The sequence below is a fragment of the Dipodomys spectabilis genome, unplaced genomic scaffold (genome assembly GCF_019054845.1).
Source record: "Dipodomys spectabilis isolate Male_0828 unplaced genomic scaffold, ASM1905484v1 ptg000132l, whole genome shotgun sequence".
NCBI classification, from domain to species: Eukaryota; Metazoa; Chordata; class Mammalia; order Rodentia; family Heteromyidae; genus Dipodomys; species Dipodomys spectabilis.
In genome coordinates, this window is record NW_024870809.1 from 2,710,229 (window position 1) to 2,731,364 (window position 21,136).

Genomic DNA, 21,136 nt, shown 5'->3' on the forward strand with positions numbered 1-21,136 from the left:
TGATGACATTCGGCATGAGACTCTAATGTAGAATATTTTATTTTGAAACTATTGAAGAAAACAAAAAAATAAAATATCTGTAATTTAGCTTGGAACTAAGGGCACTACCTGATATCTGACTGTTTTCCTCTGTGAAATAGACCTTCTAGCACAGGGAAGGACTGAGGAATGTTCAGATTGAACTATGGAAACAATTGTTTTCTATGTGGAGGTAGGTCCTTAAGTTGCCTTCTAGAAAATAATTGGAATATAATGTGATCTGTATTTTACAAAGTTACTATTGTGTAAAATCTTCCCTAAATGAGAAAAAAGGTCCACATGAACATCATCATTTTTCATGTTTATTGACATTACAGTATGAGACCATAGGTATAATCCATCCTGAATGGTATAATGGAGCTCCAAAGATCCCCAGAAAAGTAACTAAAATAAATGACTTGGAGGTGAGTAGGTGGAATTGCTTTTAAGTTATGTTGTAAGTTGAAATTAGTCTTTGCACTTCTTTTTCTGTTTTTAGTAGAAAAGTTATACTGTTGTTATCTTGAGGTTGTACACATTGTAAACAAGCAGAAAGAGAACACTAACCAAATGGCTCACGTTGTCCTCATCAATAAGAAATATTCTATTGTCTTACCTCTCTGCAGACTGCTGCTATCTGTCCTTCATCCATACAAGTCTCTGTGACCACATCAGTTAAAGAGCCACCAGCCAAGTATTCCATGACTACCCACAGTTCATCGCCTACTAAGTAGCTGTAATAAAAAAGAAAAAAGATTTTGACTTGGAACTAAAAAAGTGGTGAATATTCTTTAGGTCTCCATTCTCATAGAAGTCTCATAGAAAAGGATGATAAGAATGATCCCTATTATCTTTTTTTGCTGTTCCTGGGGCTTGAACTCAAGGCCTAGGTACTGTCCCTGAGTTTTTTTGTGCTCACAGCAAGAGCTCTACCCTTAAGCCATAGTGCCACTTCCAGCATATTCTGAATAGTTTATTGGAGATAAGTTTCATGGATTTTCCTGCCCAAGCTGGCTTCAAACTGCAATCCTCAGATCTCAGCCTCATGAGTAGCTAGGATTAAAGGTGTAAGCACACAGCTATGCCTATTATCTTTAAGAAATATACTCCAAGCAATGTAGTATGGAGTCCAAAGATAAGAGCCCTACCATTCAGGGAAAGAGCATGAGAGTTTTCAAATCACCTGGGATCATCTGATGACACATCAGCAGTACTATTAGATCTCTCTGGCTCCCTAATAAACAATAGAAAAGAATTATAGGGAACAGCATAATCTCCAAAGAGTCCAATCTGCTTTCATTCATATCACTATGAAGCAAGACTTTCTATCCACTCCAGAACATATTGCCCCTAAGATCCCTCTGAGAAGCATGTTAAAAAAGAAAATTTGCTAACTCTACTTCATTAATCATGGAAAGCAGCCTAAAAATCTGCATTTCTGTAGAAATGTAAATTTTACCAATTAAATATGTGAAATGACTCCAAGTCACTCTGCTGCAGATGAACTTTAAAGGACAGGGTTGGAAACACTTATTTGTTTGTCATATGCAGGGGCGATTCTCCTTCAAAGAACTAATTTATGGATTAACAAAATTAATGTCAAGAAGCTGGAACATAAACATGTGTTGGGAAGGGGAAGGTCAAGGTGAGGGGGTAGACAGGAGACAGGAAGGGGAAGTCTTAATATTCGATGTACATATGTGACAATGGAACCAAGTAATTTATAGAGGTGGTGGGGTTGGAAGAGATGGGGGAGAATGAATGAAGGGGCCACATCAACCAAGATGCCTTGTGCCTAACATATTGAATTGAACCCCTTTGAACAAATACTTAGATGCAAGCCTCCCCTTCCAGAAACTTCTCCCTCTTTCCCCTTTACAAGGCCCATCTCCACAGGAGCCAGGATGATGCTTTGTGACGTGTAAACCCCGCCCTGGTCAGTGATTGGCTGGCTGGGGGTGAATTGCTGACCTAACAATGACTAAGGGCGTGGCCACCCTGTCATGATGGGTATATATATGAGTGTCCTGTGGCCCAGGAGGTCAGACCGCTGCAGCCTACAAAAAAGGAAGGATGGTGGTGATAACACGGAGCATGGCTGCTGCTGCAGCAGCAGCTGATGCCCAGGAGGGAACTTCATTCCAGCGGGGAAGATCCAGCAAACGCGTGAGAAACAAAAGGAAGACCGTTTCTCGACGTCGTCGACGGTGTAAAAGAAAGGTGAGGTGACACATCCCAGGTCCTCCCTTCCCCTTCACTCCTTTCCCAAGTTCTACCCTGGCCTTCTCCAACACAAAATGTTCCCAGCCCTTATCCCTTCTATGGATTCCCTGTCCCCATCTCCCACTCTCTCCTCTCCAGGCCATGCCTAACAACTTCCCGTTCTCCTTCCAGGCCCGAGCAACAACTGCAGTGGTGGGTCGTCTCAGGCGCCGTGGCAGGTCTGGGCAGTGGAGAGTTATTGTCACCAGCAGACCTGCTTCACCTATACCGGAGGAGGAGCCAGGACCATCACCAATTTGTGGTCGTGTTACTAAGAAACGCCTCCCCAATAAGCGCCTGCACCAACGTGAGCCCCCAAAAGACCAAGTTAAGAGAGGTCCGTCATCTTTAGTGACCATCTCAGTAGCAACTAAGATGAAAGCCAAGCCAGGGCTATCCTGCCGGTCCTTCTGAGAGGTCACTAGGACCCTCGCCGCTGGCGAGTGGTCGATCCCTTTCCTTGTTCTCGTGAATCCAACGAGACAAAGGATGATGAAAATAAAATCACGATGGTGATGAGATATGAATTTCTGTGTGCTCTGTGCTGTTGGGGAGAGAGATAGAAGGAAAGTGGGGAAGAGGGTGAGTGGGAAGGGAGGGAGGTAAGTCCTCTGGGGGTGGTTGTCCAACCTACACTTGCACAGTGAACTAGACAGACATGGAGGAATAGGACCTGTGGGAGGGGAGAGAAGACAACTTTCTCCTTTTGCACTTGAAAGGATGCTCCATATATGTGTGAATGTGTGTGTGTGTGTGTGTGTGCGTGCGTGCATGTAGGGAGTACGATCTAGGTGAGCAGAGCTGTTAGAGGTGTGTTGGTAGCATCCTTCCCCAAATGGGAAAATCTGATTAAAATACTGTATTTAGGTATGAAATACAATGGTGAAACACCTTTAAAGTGGTACCATCCATAAAGATAAAGCATGTCCTGTCTGGGATGTGAGCACTAGTGCAACTGGGTAAGATGAACAGAGGAGGTAAAGGATGATGAATGTGACCTGAATACATTATGTATATATGTAAAATTGAATAGTGAAATCTAGTGAGATTGGTTTGGGTAGGCATGAAGGGAGGAGGGTGGAGAGAGAGTAACAGAGGGGTAATCTTAAGGCACACTGGCTGCATATATGTCACAATGAGCAGCGAATCTTCTGTGTATGATGGTGGAATGTGGGTGGTGAGTATGTGAGGGGAGATGCAGTGTGTGTGGTGGTATCCCTCCATGAAACATTTCACAGAGTAATTTTTCCAAGGACTATTTATTGCATCTAACCTGGTGAGGTAAGCAACTAAAGTCTCTAAGAAGGACCCAGAATATTTTGAAGGAGAGGAGCAGGTCAAGGAGGATAGATAAATGGAGATGAAAGATGGGCAAATAAAGTCATAATATTCAACCATGTAACTTGAAGGTATAGATGAGGTTGGGAAAGATGGGAGAGAATTATGGATAGGCAACACTGATCAAGATGCATTGTAGTCATAGACTGACATTTTGAATAAAAACTCCTTTGGATAATTAAAGGTAATAAAACATGAATAAATTTTAAATTAAATATTCTAAAATCCAACTATCACTTTTTCTTTCTCTATGACAGCCCTAGATGCTTAAAACACAGACAGCAAGATTTTAAGCTCAAAGAGGTGGAAGATTCAGCTTTATTTCCTTTGTATCCCCACAGAGAACACAACACTGTGCTGCTAAACAAACACTAAAGCTGAATAAGAAGGATGTTAACCTCAAGAGAAGAGTTAGCATTGTCTTTAAATGCCTATTTATAACACTGTTAATAACATTGATAAAAGAGACATTAATTACCTGCTTTATGAGAAAGGCTTAAGATCAAAGTCTCAATTCCCTAGACCTCACTGTCAGTTAATCACAAAGCACCCATTAAAGCAAGACCATTGTACTCAGCCTTCTTCACTTAGCTCCCAGCGACCATACAGACTCCAAACACACTTGATGGGATGCTTAAAACACTACTGCTTTCTCTTCCAAGCAACAGTCCATTTCCTGCCAACACTGCAGCACAGTCCTCCAAAGGAAATCACAATAACTCTTTATGTTTAGAAGCAGGCCCATAAAATGTTTTTTCACATGTTTGATGGATGGATATAGATATTTTGGGTGAAGTTACTTGGTAGCATTTGAGTAATATTTGTAGAATGATTATTAGATGAATACATCTCCAAGAAAATATTTGGCCAAGAAAATGTCTTCCCATAAAGAAAACAAGTACATAATAAAACACTTACCTGTCTAAATAGTTAACAATGTTAGGGTTCTTATTTTCCCTCATGACCAGAATTTCATTAATAATTAATTCCTTTTTGGGTTGCTGCTGAAGGTTCATCTGTTTTATAGCCACCTGAATGATAATTAAAAATGACATAATTATTACAATAACCACAAATAAATTTTGGAGACAAAAAGGAGACATATATAAACTCTTTACTTAGTAAGGTCTTTCTCTGTACTCCAATGCCCTTTTCCTTGGGTAAATCATCACTTCAGTTGCGTTGGATAAAAATAACAAAACTCTCATCTCAACTCATTGTTATCCACTTTTAAAAGACATGGATACTAGCTGGGCACTCATAGCTCATGCCTATAATCCTAGCTACTCAGGAGGCCGAGATGTGAAGATCACAATTTGAAGGCAGCCCAGGTATGAATGGCTTTAAGATTCATTATCTTCAGTTATTCACCAAAAAGCCAGAAGCACAGCTTTGGCTCAACTGGTAGAATACTAGCTGTGAGTAAAAAAGCTCTGAGATAGTACCCAGATCCTGAGTTCAAGCCCAGTACCAGCACACAAAGAAACAAAATAAAACAAAAGACATGGATATCATAAAAGGAAAAGCCAACAGATATAAAATAAAGGGAAAGAGTAAGGCTTGAATGGTAGTATTTACCTCTTGTCCTGTTGCAATATCTAGTGCTGTGTACACAGTACCTGATGCCCTGCAAAGTTGAAAATAGGCCAATGAGTATGCAATCAATATGTTTCCTTTGCAAGAAATGCAGTTATTTTCAGGATAGGAATAGTTAGCAAAGTCAACATTAAAGGATGAAATAAAACAGGATGAATGTTGAATAAAAAACAATACCGTGGTAAAAACATGCAGTATCTACTTTCTTGACAAATTTCCAAGTGCACAATACAGGAATATTTATTAGATTAATTGTTCCTGAACTAATCATGGCTCACCTCTTGCAGTGGCCTAGGAACTCCAGTCAGACCTTCTGGTATCAATTCCTGCAACTGTACTAAGTAAAATGGCCTTTCTGTTTTTAAGAAACACTTAGAATATTCTAAATTTTCCTTGGATCTTGCAACAACTAACATCACAGGTCTCTGATTAAACTGAAGAGTAGTTGAGTAAAGGATATGTCCTCTTACATAGGTGACCATAAACCAGCCTTCACATTTAGTATTTGGACACAGTGGATATTTTTCATTTATTTCTAATTCTTAAGAATATCTTAACAAAACAATCAGTGCAATGTCAGTACTCTAAGCTACACACAGTAAAAATAATGTGGTTTAACTACGGAACTACTGAGTTTTTGTTTTTTGCTAAATGTCTGGAATTTCATGAGATGTCACTCTAACCAAATAGCCTTTGAAAATCTATCATTCCTTAAGTCCTAATAGCACTTACACTTCCATTCTAACTTCAATCACATATACTTGAATTGAAAATAGAAATTGTAGAATGTAGCTGAATTTGCATTAGCTTTCAGTAACTCAAACCTCTATTCTTTCCTGCAATTCTCACTTTCAAGGAAAATAAAATAAAATTTTATCCGTGGTTGATAAATAAATTAAGATAGAAATCAGCCTTGTATTTACTAGGTTTTGTAATTCTTCAAACGTGTACACTTTCTTGCAATTCCTTCCCCATTAGTATCTACATATTTCTTGATGTCTTGTTTTCTGGGTTTAGAATTTTTATATCAGCCACTTCCTTGTTATTCTTGTCCTTAGTTGAGCCAAAATATTTCTCACAGGCTTAGGAAGTTCATATTGCCTACTCCCAGGAAATAAAATGGATAATGCAGATAAAGAATATTTGGCCTACCCCCAACAAGTTGTATAACCTTAGACTAGTCATTTCCCCTTACCAAAGTTCAGTCCCTCTTGGGGAAAATTGTGAACACACTGTACCACTGACTAAGAATTTTATATAATTTTATATGTTTTGTAATCATTAAAATATTTCTTTAAATTTTAATATTATTACCTTTAGGTGGTTGTACAAAGGAGCTACCATTTAATAAAGAGTATATATGAATATGATATATCTTGATCAATGTCACCTAGTCCTTTCAATGTTTTTCACATCCTCCCCCCAACCCCTTCCCTCACTCTTCTTAATTTTGTAGGACATACACTGGATTCTTCTCTAGATTTTCCCCTTGTTCTCCTCTTCATTTGTCTATATATTGTAAGTTTAACATCCTTATGTTATAAATTAGAAACTTGGACTCAAAGTGGTTTAATAACCTGTGCAAGTTATACAGCTTATAACTCAAATCCATCTTTCTTTCTTCTCTGTAAAGTATAGGAAATGGGCTACTCTATTTCTAAAGTTCTTGAAGTCTATGATCTGCAACCAAAAACTCTACTGCTTTGTATATCTTTGCTCACATTTTAAAATATCTAAACTGAAAAAACATACTTCACATCTAAGTTGTCACCTGAATCATAATTTGGTAATTTACAAAATTTCCTAGACTTGAGGCTTTTTATCAAATAAAACATACTCTTTTTTCCCCTTTTTTTATTGTGAAAATACCGTACAGAGGGGTTACAATTACATGGGCAAGGTAATGAGTACATTTCTTATCAAGCATTGTTGCCTCCTCCTTTGTTTCCCCTTCCCATCCCTTCCCATCTCTCCCCCTCCCCCCGCCCCCCGCCAAAGTTGTAAAGTTTGTTTTTCGGCATAACGATTTGCACATCTCATTGTTGCAATTGGTCCATCTGTATCCCTATTTAAACGATTTGTTTTTTCCCTTCCCTTCCACAAATTATACCAACAACAAATACAGTGAAAGCAGGGGTTATACCATGAGGGAGGGACATTACAAAGCAATAAAGAAATCATCTTTCAAATACTTGGGGTTTTGTCCTCCACTCCCTTTGTCTTAAAATTGCTAAAGTCCTAATCATGGGATCCCAACACCTTACTTTTTTTTTTTTCTTTTTTTGGTTGGTCCTGGGGATTGAACTCTGGGCATTGGTGCTGTCCCTCAGCTCTTCAGCTCAAGGCTAACGTTCTACCACTTGAGCCACAGTGCCACTTCCAGTTTTCTGGTGTTTTTTATTGGAGATAAGAGTCTCACGGACTTTCCTGGCCAGGCTGGCTTTGAACCGCGATCCTCAGATCTCAGCCTCCAGAGTAGCTAGGATTATAGGCATCAACCACCAGCGACCGGCTTAATACCTTAAGTTTTACAACACAAATTCGTAATTTACAGAAGTTTAAAGACCCTGAAATTTTAGGGTATAATATTGGGTATAAGTTACAAATAGTTTTTCTTTTTTCTTTCGTTCAGTTTTCCTTTTTTTTTTATTTTTAAGAATTACCATTAAGTAGTTGTACAAAGGAGTTGCCATTTAACAAAACATATATATGAATATCATATATCTTTGTCAACATTCTCACCCATCCTTCCCCTACCAAAAATTCTTCTTCTCAATTTTGTAGAACCACTCTGGAAAGCAATGTGGAGGTTTACCAAAAAATTAAACATGGAACTACTCTGCGATCTGTCAATTTCTGGACAGGTATTTAACCCAAAGATTATAAACCAGGATTCGGTAAAACCATCAGCATGACCCTGTTCATTGCAGCACTATTCACAATAGCCAAAGTATGGAATTGGCTACATCCATTAACAGAGGAATGGATCAAGAAAATGTAATATGCATACACATTGGAATTTTACCTATTTATTAGAAAGCATGTTATTGTACCATTTGTAAAGAAATGGAAAGACTTAGAAAAAATTATGTTAGGTGAAATAAGCCAAAAGTAAGGATGCATGACTAACATTTCTATTCACCTCAGTTCTATTCTATTTTTATATCCAATGATTTCAGGTTAATTTCTGAATCAATTAAATGAGAATTTCTTGGTTTCGAGAGATCTCAATTGCCTCAAGATCCATAATTGCACACTGCTGGGATGAGAGGAGTATTCCTTCTTCCCATCTTCCCTGTCCTCCCTTGGTTCAAATTCTACTAGTTCCTAGCTATGTGACTCTGGGTAAGTAAAGATAATTCAAAGGGAATTCAAATATATGCAATGTTTAAAATATATACAGTCCTGATGAATTGCAGTTTTTCAGTAAACATTAGCAATACTGATCATTGTAATTATTTACTTGTCTCCTAATATTGTTATGAATCTCCAAATTGTAATCCATGGATGATTAGAAAGCTCTTTAAGTATCTGGGAATAATCAACATAACGGGTTCCAAAATTCATAATAAAAATTGAATAATTACCTCAGATAAAAGCTAATTCAAATTTGTTTCCTTTTAGCTAAAATTATGTTAACGTGATTATGTTGGATATTACATGCCATCAAAGATCTCTGAATAGTTATGTGCATTTTGTGTTTAATAAAGTACAAAATAAACAATTTGTAGATTTGGCATAATGGCCAAATTACTTGTAGCCTGGAATTAACAGAGATAAGTAATCAAAGTAGTTTTTAGTGGTAAAGCTGAGAAGCTCTCTCCTTCTAATAACTGAAGTACAATAGTGTATTCAAAGATCCAAAGAAATAATCCTCCAACCAACTATATGTCACATTGATTCCCAAAAGATGAGCTTATAACTTCCTGGGGTATATTGAAATATCTCACTACACATCTTTACAAAACAAAGTTTTAGTTCATTTTAATTTTATATCAATATCTTTCAGCATTTTAGGATATAAAGATTCCAGAAACTGAGAAAGGTAGGTTTAAAACTGTTAATTTTCTGAAGTATTGGGGCTGGTGTACTAAAAGAATCATTATTGCCAATTTGATTTTTGTTAATTACATTGATACCTATTATCCTTCCATTCTGGTTATATTGAAGAGAGATCATTATAGTAAAATATTTGTTTATGGTGGAAATATTATCCTAGATATCAAGCAGTCAGATGGTGGAAAATTTTATGCAGAAGTATGATTCAAGGTAGAATTGGGATCATCCTGTTTAATATTTTCTTTGTAGAGGGAAATCTGAAACCCTTAGAGAGGGAAAGATTTGTGCAATATAAAATAACTAGTAAGTGATCATGTCTCCTAACTCTGAACTTGAACACTTTAGTTAACTTACACTATAGTTAAGGAATATTGGGGCTGGGAAGGTGGCTCAGTGGTAGAGCGCTTGCCTTGCATTCATGAGGCCCTGGGTTCGATTCCTCAGCACCACATTAGCAAAAAGAAAAAAGCCAGAAGTAGCGCTGTGGCTCAAGTGGTGGAGTGCTAACCTTGAGCTGAAGAGCTGAGGGACAGCGCCCAGGCCCAGAGTTCAGGCCCATGACAAGACTACCCCCCCCAAAAAAAGAATATTAAACCAAGCCGGGCACTGTAATCTTAGCTACTCGGGAGGCTAAGAGCTGAAGATCATGGTTCAAAGCCAGCCCGGGAAGGAAAGTCTGTGAGATTCTTATCTCCAATAAAACCACCAGAAAACCAGAAGAGGCACTGTGGCTCAAGTGGTAGAGTGCTCGCCTTGAGCTGAAGAGCTGAGGGACAGCACCCAAGCCCAGAGTTCAAGCCCCACGACCTACCAAAGCAAAAAGAATATTAGACTAACACGCTGCTCAACCATTAGGCCTCATCATCAATTACAGGGTGATGAGTAGCACAGCTTTGTTTTTGGCATCGCATTATATATTTTATCAATGGATTCTCTCTGACACTGCCAAGTGCATAATCCTCAAATAGAAACATTGGCATCTAGCCCAAAAGGTCTAGAAATAAACAAGCAATTCACTATTTCTTCCCTTCCCTCATAAGACAAGCCCATTTAATTATCAGCATCCTTCATCAAGTTTTGATGTTTCCTGCTAAGAGCCAATGTCAAAGCATGATCCTGAATATGGGCCAAAGTAGAAACATGGTAGGACTAATAGTTTAGATAAATCACCTTGATATCTTCATGGAAATGCATTAGATGAGGAAAAGGAGGGTGAAAGAGTAAGGCTAGGGAAATCTTATGGATGAGGGAACAAAGGAGGGGTGGCGGGAAGCAGAAGGGCTCAGTGAGGTCCAAGGTAAGTCAAAAGGGAATTAAAGTGAGAGATCCCGAGGGACAGGCACTGTTTCCATTTAAGGATTCATAGGCATAAATATAGTTCTAATAAAGTCACAGTCCATAATTTGATCCAGTCAGTATGGCAATTTTTAATATCTACTTGCTGATAGAAAAAGCTGTATAATTCATTAAGACATTCTTCTGCTATTTCTGTGGATGTAGACTATCTCAATTTCCATCCCATGCAACACTACACTCATTTTGCAAAGGAATACATTAAAATTGGCAAATAGTAAGTAGCTTGCCCAAGGTTATACAGTTATTCAACAGCTGAACTTTAAAATGTATCAGTTTGCTCCCATAGCTCAGGGTTTTAGCTCTCATTTCATGATTTTAAAAATAGATCTTTAGTATTTTTTATCAACACCAAATAAAAGTGTGCTACTTCCCCAAGTACTCACTGTATCTGTTATTCAAACTGCCTCTCCCAAATATGTATCTTTCCTCTAATTTTTTGCTTCATTAGTCCCCATGTTCTTTTTAAGCCATTTACTTTTTGCCAGGGTAGAGCATGTTTGATTCTTTTGACACAAACTTTCAAATGTTTCTGAATTCTGATTCTATTTTTTTTAGGACTAGACTTTATTTTCTGTTGAATATTACAAAAGGTTATTTATAAGACTCTATCTAGAAGGTATGTCTGTATATTAATGCACTTGTCATTAAAATAAAGATATGTGTATTATTCAACACTAGCAAACATTTACTTGCCTTATTAAGACTTAAGTGTAGATGTAAAAAAAGCATCATTTAGGGGTCAGAAGTGGTGAAGAACAGTGCTGCCACTATGTGTAATCACTTTCCAAAAGGAAAGCATCAGAGTATTTTCTTTTGTATTAATTTACCTCTCAAAAATGCATTTCTAAAGTAGAAAATTAAAATAATGTAACAATCATGTTATTTCACTACCTAATCCCACAGGATGCAGCCTTGGCCAAGTAGTATAATCTTTATTTAGTAGGATTACACATTTTAATGGGGAATTTTCTCTTCTTTAGCAAGGCCATGACTCTTCATGGTCATCTACTTTTAAATAGAACTGTAACATATTGTTGCTGTGAGGCCAAAAAGCTCAGTGGGTTATAGTCCAGTGATAATGGGCCACAGTGGCAGAGTTTAATCCCTAGGAAGGCCAGCTAGCTCAGAGCTATTCACTCCAACATTCAGTTTAAGCAGCTGCTTCACAGTGAAGGCTCCAGGTTGGAAAAGGAAAGGGAGTAAGTGGCTTAAAACAAGCTCATTACAATGGATGGACAAAACAACTTAAAGTGCAAAATCTGCTAATGGTGGCTGATGGAGTAGCATCATCTTTCTTTAACAGGGGTTAGCACAGTGCATTTAAGAGCATTAAGTAGAACAAAAGCCATTTTCCATTGCTCCATAATCATTGTTCTTCACTAATGCTAATGTACTTCCAAACTCCTAAATCACAAAACCTGTTATAGAGATCTGACTACTAAGTGCTTCTTAGTAGGACTCTTCTTTCTGTGGCCCAGAATTGATCCATTGAGGAAGAAAACACTTTTTGAGTGGGTAGTCCTATCAAAAGAGGAACTCTGTAAGCACACCAGGCACTACTTCTGTTCTTGCTCATAGTTTCATGAACAAAAACAAGGCAGAGTTTTTATTTTTAGTACGTACTCCTGAGTCCTATATACACTCTTCTGCCAGATCCTTTAAATCAAGCTGTCATTCATCAAATTCCTTAAGCAAAAAGATTCAGAACTATTTATCTTCAATATGGGAACTTGATGTTAGAATAACAAGGGAACTCCACATTGAGTCATGATAAATTTGAAATATATCTAGCAGGATATATTCAATTACCCTAGCCTTAAAACTAAATCTAATTTTCAGGGACTTAGAGCTCGAATAAACATAAGCTAGTAGTAAAGTTTGTTTGCAATTATCAATAAATTGATCATATTGCAATTCTATATAATGATATGACTGACAAAGAACCAGATGCTACATAAAATTCCTTTAATCAGATATATAATTTGATGTTGAAGAGGAAAATTATTTTAGTGTTCCTATTGTCATTTTCTTTGAAGCATAGGTATGTGGCTGATCTAATTTGTACAGAAATGCATGACACTATGGCATTATGCCAATATTAATCATTCAAACTATTTGATTAATGATTTCCTATTTTGCATTTTTGGTAGTACCAGGGTTTGAACTCAGGGACTTACGCTTGCTAAGTTGACATTCTACCAACTGAGGCACAACTCCAACCCACTAATGAATTCTTAAGAATAGATCAAAATGAACTAAGCAACTCAATGGCAGCGATGGGAGGGAGAATGAGTGGGAAAGAGGGAACAACTGACACTAAGCAAAAGGAAAGAAATGTACATATCACCTGGTGTGGAAGAAATAACTGTATTGTCAAAGCTCATAGAATTCACAAACTTTATAGACCATGATAGACAATTTGCTCATGAAGGTTAGAATGTGTTTGTGATTTTTAACTAAGTATTACTATCTCACAATACTGTAAAATTTGTGAAAGTTATATAATCACTTAATCACAAAAAAAATTGCTAAAAAAATAATAGATTTTTTTTGTTTTGCCACACATTTTCTGGTTAGAGCTTTTTTCTTATAGACTTTCTATTTAGAAGTTACTGTGGAGATGGGATTTTTATTGATGTACTGCAATAGCAAATAAATAACTAGAAGATTGTGAGTAAAGATACATATTCATGCACTGTTGATAGACTATTAAAGGGAACACCACTATGGAGGGCAACATGGAAATTAAAACTACATATATCCTTCTATGTGATAATTTCATTTTAGAAACTTATCCCAGTGGTTAATTTTCATAGGTATGAAGTGACTGTTGATAACAGGGACATATCAGAAATGAAGTAAATGTCTACTAATAGACATCTGTGTAAATAAATTATGGTATTTCCAGGCAATAAAACACTGTGCAACAAAGAAATAATCTTACAAATGCGTTAGGAACAAATGCATGAAAGAAAAAAAACATTTAAATGCATATCTTTGTATGTCCCTCCCCCATAGTCCCCCCCCCTGCTTTCACTGTATTTGATGTCGGTATAATCTGTGGAGGGGAAGGGGAAAAATAAGTTGTTTAAATAAGGATACAGGTGGACCCGTTGCAACAATGAGAAGTACAAGTTGTCATGTCGAAAACGAACTTTACAACTTTTGTGGGGGGGGGATTGGGTAGGGGGGGTCAGGGGAGGCTGGGAAGGGATGGGAAGGGGAAACAAAGGAAGAGGCTACAATGCTTGATAAGAAATGTACTCATTATCTTGCCCATGTAATTGTAACCCCTCTGTACAGTATTTTCACAATAAAAAATAAATTAAAAACACTGCATATATTACAAGAATTAAATATTGATGTAATATGAGCTCCAGAAATCAGACACACAGCAGAAAATGAAGTAAATATTATGCTACAGTATATCTATGTTGTGTTAAAAATATACAAACTAAACCATTAAGGTCCATCCTTCAAAAACAGGACTTGCTTTATATTCAAATCATTACAAAAATCTTCATGCCATGAAATATTCTTCGCCTTATTCACTTGTTTATATCTACAAAGTTAACTCCAGGAGAGACATATTGAAATATTTTCAATCAAAGCTGGTTTTAGATGTTCATAGATCACAGGTCAGAATTTAAAGAAAATGCTAAAAATAAATTATTTCAAAGATACATTGTAAATCAACTCCAAATAGATCAAAGACATCGAAATAAAAGCAGACACCTTGAAAACATTTCAGGAAGGAATAGGAGAAACTCTAGGGCTCCTTGGCACAGGCTGAAATTTTCTTAATAAAGACCCAGAAACACAACAAATCAAAGAAAGGTTGGACAAATGGGATTGCATGAAACTGCAGAGCTTCTGCATGGCAAAGGACATAGCTAGCAAGATCAATAGAAAGCCCACAGATTGGGAGAAGATCCTTCCTAGCCATACAGCGGACAAGGGTCTCATATCTAAAATATACCTGGAACTCAAAAAATTAAATCCCCCAACAACAAATCCTCAAAGAAACAACTGCTCAATTAATAAGTGGGCTTAAAGACTTAAAGAGAGACTTCTCTAAATAGGAAATAAGAATGGCCAATAGACATATGAAGAAATGCTCAACTTCTCTAGCCATAAAAGAAATGCAAATCAAACCAACATTGAGATTCTACCTCACCCCAGTTAGAATGGCCATAATCAGGAAATCTAAAAAAAAAAACATGCTGGAGGGAATGTGGCCAAAAGGGAACCCTTCTGCATTGTTGGTGGGAATGTAAACTTGTTCAACCACTCTGGAAAGCAGTATGGAGGTTCCTCAAAAGACTCCACAGAGCTCCCCTATGACCCAGCAATCCCACTTTTGTGCATTTACCCAAACAATCACAAACAAGGTCATACCAAAGCTACCAGCACAACTATATTTATTGCAACATTATTCACCATAGCTAAGATATGGAACCAACCCAGATGCCCCTCAGTAGATGAATGGATTAAGACAATGTACACACACACACACACACACACACACACACACACACACACGCACTGGAATTCTATGACTCCATGAGAAAGAATGACATCACCCCATTTATTAGGAAATAAAGTTGGAAAAAATTATATCAAGTGAAGTAAGCCAGGCCCAAAAAAACATAGGTCTCCTTGTTTCCCTTATTTGCAATAACTAGTATATGTCTAGGACAAGCAGAAAAGCTCAAAAGGTACGTACATATGAACATATAATATGATGCTAAGTGAAATGAACCCCAAGATAGGGACACAAGGTTTTATCTTGCTTGCTGTTTTTAATGTACTTATAATGTACTATATGAATTTTTTCTTTTGTTTGTTCTTCCCCTATGGTATAACCCCTATTTTCACTGTATTTGATTTCGGTGTCCTGCATCGTTTATACATTTTTCTAATTTGGGCAGGGGAAGAGAAATAACAAAATGCTGAAATAAGGATACAGGTTGACCCATTGTAGCAATGAGATGTACAGACATTATGTTGAGAACGAACTTTACAACTTCAGTGAGAGGAGGATTTGAGGGGGGGGAGTTGGGGACGTGGGTAGGGGAGGGATAATAGGGGAAAAACGAAGGAAGGGGGCAATAATGCTCAATAGGAAATGTACTCATTATCTTACTCATGTAACTGTAACCCCTCTGTACAATATCTTTACAATAAAGACTACATATTAATGTAAAAGATATATTGTATTAATAAACTGCTTTGTTAAATGGCAAATCTTTTGTACAATTACCTAACCATAATAAAATAAATAAATAATAAATAATTTCAGAAAGTTTATACCAATAATACATGTGTTAGATATTATGAACAAGCTTTTAAAAGGTCTCTTTCAAAACTAGTGTAGTGAAAGGGACTCCCATTAAGGAGGAGGGGGAACTACTCATTAAAATAATAATGAATAAATTATTAAAATAAATGGAAAATATGAAGATTTAAGGGTTTATAAATATTTTAAATAAAAGTCTTTTTATATTTTTTAATATGAGTACTCCTTGTACTGAAAATTTCTTGTTTAAATATGGAAGATGTGCTGGGCCACAGTGGCTCATGGCTATAATACTAGCTACTCAGGAGGCTGAGATCTGAGGATCACTATTCAAAGCCAGCTTGGGCAGGAAAGTCTATGAGACTCATCTCTAATTAATCACAGAAAAAGCAAGAAGTGGTGTGTGGATCAAGTTGTAGACTGCTAGACTTAAGCAAAAGGAGCCCAGAGACAGTGCCTAGGACCAGAGTTCAAGCCCCAAGGTAAGCAATAAGCAAATAAATTTTAAAAATTAAAAATGAAGGATATATTTTGACTGCTTTGTGTATTCCATAGTAGCTGAAGAGTCCTGTGATGAAGTATAGTTCTCTTCAACAAAAGTATACTAGCTAATAACTGTGAAGAAATTACAGATTTAGAAAATCGGTATTTACAGTATTCAGGGAAATAATTTTAGTGGAAACCATAAGTACAGGAAACTACTATATGAAAGGCTGTACGGAAATTTACATGAAAGAACATAGCCACCAACTGAATCTTCAAAGTCACAAATTAAATTTACCCTCCTTTATGAATCCTTCATTCTACCCCTTCCTTGGCAACAAATCGTGTATCTATTCTCTCTATCCCCTTAATTCTATGTAACTCCATTATAATACTTATGTCTCTATTCTTTATAATTCTAACATGTGAGTCTGTAATTCTATAATTCTAGAACATGGGTTTGTTTTTCACCCTAATAATAATTGGACTACTTATCTGTGTGCCATATACTATGATAAACACTTTAAATGCCTGCCTAACCTCCTTCCTTCCTTCCTTCCTTCTTTCTTTCTTTCTTTCTTTCTTTCTTTCTTTCTTTCTTTCTTTTTCTTTCTTTCTTTCTTTCTTTCTTTCTTTCTTTCTTTCTTTCTTTCTTTCTTTCTTTCTTTCTTTCTTTCTTTCTTTCTTTCCTTCCTCTTTCCTTCCTTCCTTCCTTCCTTCCTTCCTTCCTTCCTCTTTCCTTCCTTCCTTCCTTCCTTCCATCCTTCCTTCCTCTTTCCTTCCTTCCTTCCTTCCTTCCTTTTAAAAGTACTGAGGATTGAATTTATATGCATGCCAGATAAATACTGTACCACTAGAGCTGTACACTTTGCTTTTTCTGCTTATTTTTTGATATAACTGACATAACCATCTGCTTATTTGCTGATATAATTCTTTTTATTTCTGCCAGATATTCAGAGGAATAAAAGTATCTGTGTAACACTAGAATATTTTACTGAATTAAAAATGGTATTTTGTGAAGAGAATCTAAACTATCTCTTCTGAATTACTTCCTTATATTTTCCATTTCATTGATGAGAAGACATAATAAATCCAAAAGAAAATGTTCTATTTTTCATTCATTCTCATCAAAGGAAAACGCTTAAAATGAATTCTAGTACATTAATGAAAAATATGGAAGGAACATTGCCAATATTAGCTACTGACTAAATAAGAGCTTTTGACTAAAAATATTTAACTTTGCTATTGCATACTACAAATTCACTAAAAAGTTTCTGAATTTTCTTACATAACTATCCTAGAAAGTAAAGCTTCTTTAGTTTCTACTACATAAACTTCTGGCAAAGTCATGAGTTAATGAAAATTTGGAGTGGTACCAGACTAGTGACTCTCTTTCTCTCCCCCACTCTGTTTTTCTTGGAGCCTCTCTTTTTCTTTCTTTACTTCCTTCTCTCTCTTCCTTTCTTACTTTGTTTTCTTCTCTCTTGCCTTCCTTCTCTTTTTATCTTTCTCATTTTCTTTCTATTTAATTTTTCTTTCTCCTCTTTCTCTTTTCTTATCATTTTTGCAAATCTGTGCAGAAGTTGGTGATCAATTATATAAGATACACTTTTCACAGAAAACAGTAAAATAATGTCCTTTTTAGCCTTAGACTCATAATCTGACATGATTAGACATTAAATTCTCTGATCTTGATTTATGAGTGATGAAGCCTAATTCTCTGGCCCCAGGCCTGAAGGCTGGGATGGCAGTAACCCACTCTGGAAAATTTACTTTTCCAAGTAGATGAGAATGATTAATGAACAGGTTTTTCTCAAATCCAGCTCCTAAGAGTGAGTTGTTTTGCTCCCTGAACCTGAAAATGGAATGGGACTTGATTATTGCTAGTACCAAATAATTGCTAGCAGGATGTTTAATGGCATCATAACAACAGGTAAAGGGAAACAAAACAAACAGACTTAATGCAAAGAAAAGTGTTATACATTGGAACTGAGACTTCTTTGATTAGCTTAGGCCAATAATTCATGAAAAAATGTTGAATATAATTTACATTAATATTGTGGGTTTTTAATCTGCAGAGAAATAAAGGAAAATATTTGGCTCGATCAAAGAAAAACTTAAAAACAGACAGCAAACTATCTGCTAAGCTCAAAAGAAATAAAATGAGTACATCAGACAAATGATAAAATTTCCAGCAAGTAGATTTAAATTACTACCTTATATCTTATAAAAACTATTTTCATATGTAATTTGAATTTTTAAAATTTTCTATTTATTCTTGTTACTGTACAAATGAGTTGCCATTTAACAAATAAGTATTATATGAATATCATGAATCTTGATTAATGTCAGGTTGGTTTATATTATGACTGTTTAGTGTGTGTGTGTGTGTGCGTGTGTGTGTGTGTGTGTGTGTGTGTGTGTGTGGTGTAAATATACTGTAGAAAGACGAAGCTAGCATTTGTAAATGTGTGTTCTATAGCACACATACCTAAAGAATAAAAGATACAATGTGTAACCCCAACTCATTGTGAGAGACAAAGAGATGAAGACACTGAAAAACTGAGAGCAAGAGACAGAAACAGAGAAGGGCAAATAGACATTTGTAAACATATAAACAGAACAAAGACAGAGTAAAAGGAGAGCTAGAAAGACAAATATCTTTATTAATATAGCAAATATTTATTGAGTCAAAAGTGTCTGATGGTGGGAGTGACAGACAGAGAAAGCACTACCTGAGTGTGGAAAACAGCTGGCTGTTGATCATAACTATACAAAATTGGTGAGGGGGCTACTCAGTACAGAAACATTGTGTTAGATTCTAATGGAGACAGAAGGAAGAACAAAATAAATGTCTTATTCTCTGAAGACTTATTAAACATTTCTTGAGTCTATGATTGAACTCTCAGCTGGTCTCATCATTCTTTAAAATGGTGTACTTGGAATTTAAAATAGCCCTTTCTGCAGTGGCAAGAAAGATTGCTGCCTTGATATTTCATTTTAGGTGAGAAAAAGTTTACAAAGGTATTTCCTTTTCACCTTCAGAACTCAAATATATAAATAACATTTTGGAGGGCAAATCTCCTTGGTATGCAAAAATCTCTTGGTGGCCTAATCTTTGTTCTTGGGGAAATTAGTCTTGCTTCACTACCTGGGAGATATTTGAAATCATGTCTTCTTTTTACTTTTGGCTCATTTGGGTTTTAGTGTGAAGGAAGAATCAAAACAAAATCACAATATCGTTCATTCTCACTTCCCCCAAAAACAACTCCATAAAGCACTTTATGAATAAGCAAATAAACAGTGCCTGTATAAGCCTTCAACTAAAGAAGTGCTATTACCCTAAAACCATAATGTGAGCCATAAACAAAAGCAAAAATTGGACAGAGGAGATTACATAAAACTAAAAAGCTTCTACACAGCAAAGGAAACATTCAACAGAATGCAGATATCAGCTACAGAGTGGCAGAAAATACATGCAATGTATAAATCTGACAAGGACTTCATATTCAAAATATGCAAGGAACTCACTCTAAAAACCTGGCAATGGAAGCATGGTTCAAGTGATAGAACCTGAATTCAAGTCTCAGTAATGCCAAAAACCACAACCAACTAACCAACCAAACAAAAACTCGGTTTGGTATATAAATAAAAGTAGGCAATAGATGTGAATAGAAATTTCACAAAAATGGACTTAAATATGTACAATCATTGCATTTATTTACAGGTACATAAAAATGCTCATTATCTCTAATCAGAATATACAAATAAAAGCCACAAAGAGATACAATTTTACTTCAATAAGAACAGCCATTGAAAACGCTAAAGATAACAAGTACTGGTAACGATGTGGAGAAATGGGAACGATGGTACACTGTTATTGAGAACACAAGTTAGTATAATCATAACAGAAAATAGTATGGAGTACCCCACAAAATAGAACTGCCATATGATCCAGCTACATGAATGCTGAGCAAGTACCCAAATTGAATCAGTATGTGGAAGAGACATCTGCCCTCCCTTGTTTTAGTACAGCATTATTCACAATAGCTAAGAAACAATTTAAGTGTCTACCAAACAGTTACTGAAATGGATAAAGACGTGATATGCATACATAATGAAACCTTATGCAGTCACCAAGGAATTAAATTTTGTGTTGTTGTTGGTGGTGTTTTTTCAGTTGTGGGGCTTGAACTCTGGGCCTGGGTGCTGTCCTTCAGCTCTTCAGCTCAAGGCTAGCACTCTACCACTTGAGCCACAACACCACTTCTGTTTTTCTGATGCTTTATTGGAGATAAGAGTGCCATGGACTTTCCTGCCTGGGCTGGCTTTGAACCGCAATCCTCAAATCTCAGCCTCCTGAGTAGCTAGGATTACAGGCGTGAGCCACCGGCGCCTGGCTAAATTTTTTTTTTTGCAATAAGGATAGAAGTAGATCATAATGTTAACTAAAGTAAGGTAGGTGCAGAAAGGCAAGTACTATGTGCTCTTATTCAGATGTAAAAATGAGAAAAACTTGATCTCATCAAAGTTGAGGATAGAATGATGCTTCCTAGAGGCTGGGGAAAGGTAATAACAGGGGAAATAATAGTCAAGAATAGGGAAAAGAAAAGGTAAGAAGGGAAAAGAATTGGCAAGAATAGGGAAAAGCCCTAGGACCTGGGCTTGAACTTAGGGCCTAGGCTCAATTACTGCTTGAGCCACAGCTCCACTTCCAGCATTTTT

The 21,136-nt window shown here is 36.5% G+C and overlaps 1 protein-coding gene across 5 annotated transcripts in view; it reads right to left on the reverse strand.

The window, feature by feature from the left end:
• Pak3 (p21 (RAC1) activated kinase 3) overlaps positions 1-21,136 on the reverse strand; it is an 87,998-nt gene that overhangs the window by 17,477 nt on the left and 49,385 nt on the right. For all 5 annotated transcript variants that reach the window (XM_042690049.1, XM_042690048.1, XM_042690047.1 and 2 more), the window contains 3 exons: positions 5,197-5,245; positions 4,537-4,649; positions 635-752 (listed from right to left, as the gene is read on the reverse strand). In XM_042690049.1, the coding sequence (XP_042545983.1) occupies positions 635-752; positions 4,537-4,649; positions 5,197-5,245 (280 nt within the window). The remainder of the gene's footprint in view (positions 1-634; positions 753-4,536; positions 4,650-5,196; positions 5,246-21,136) is intronic.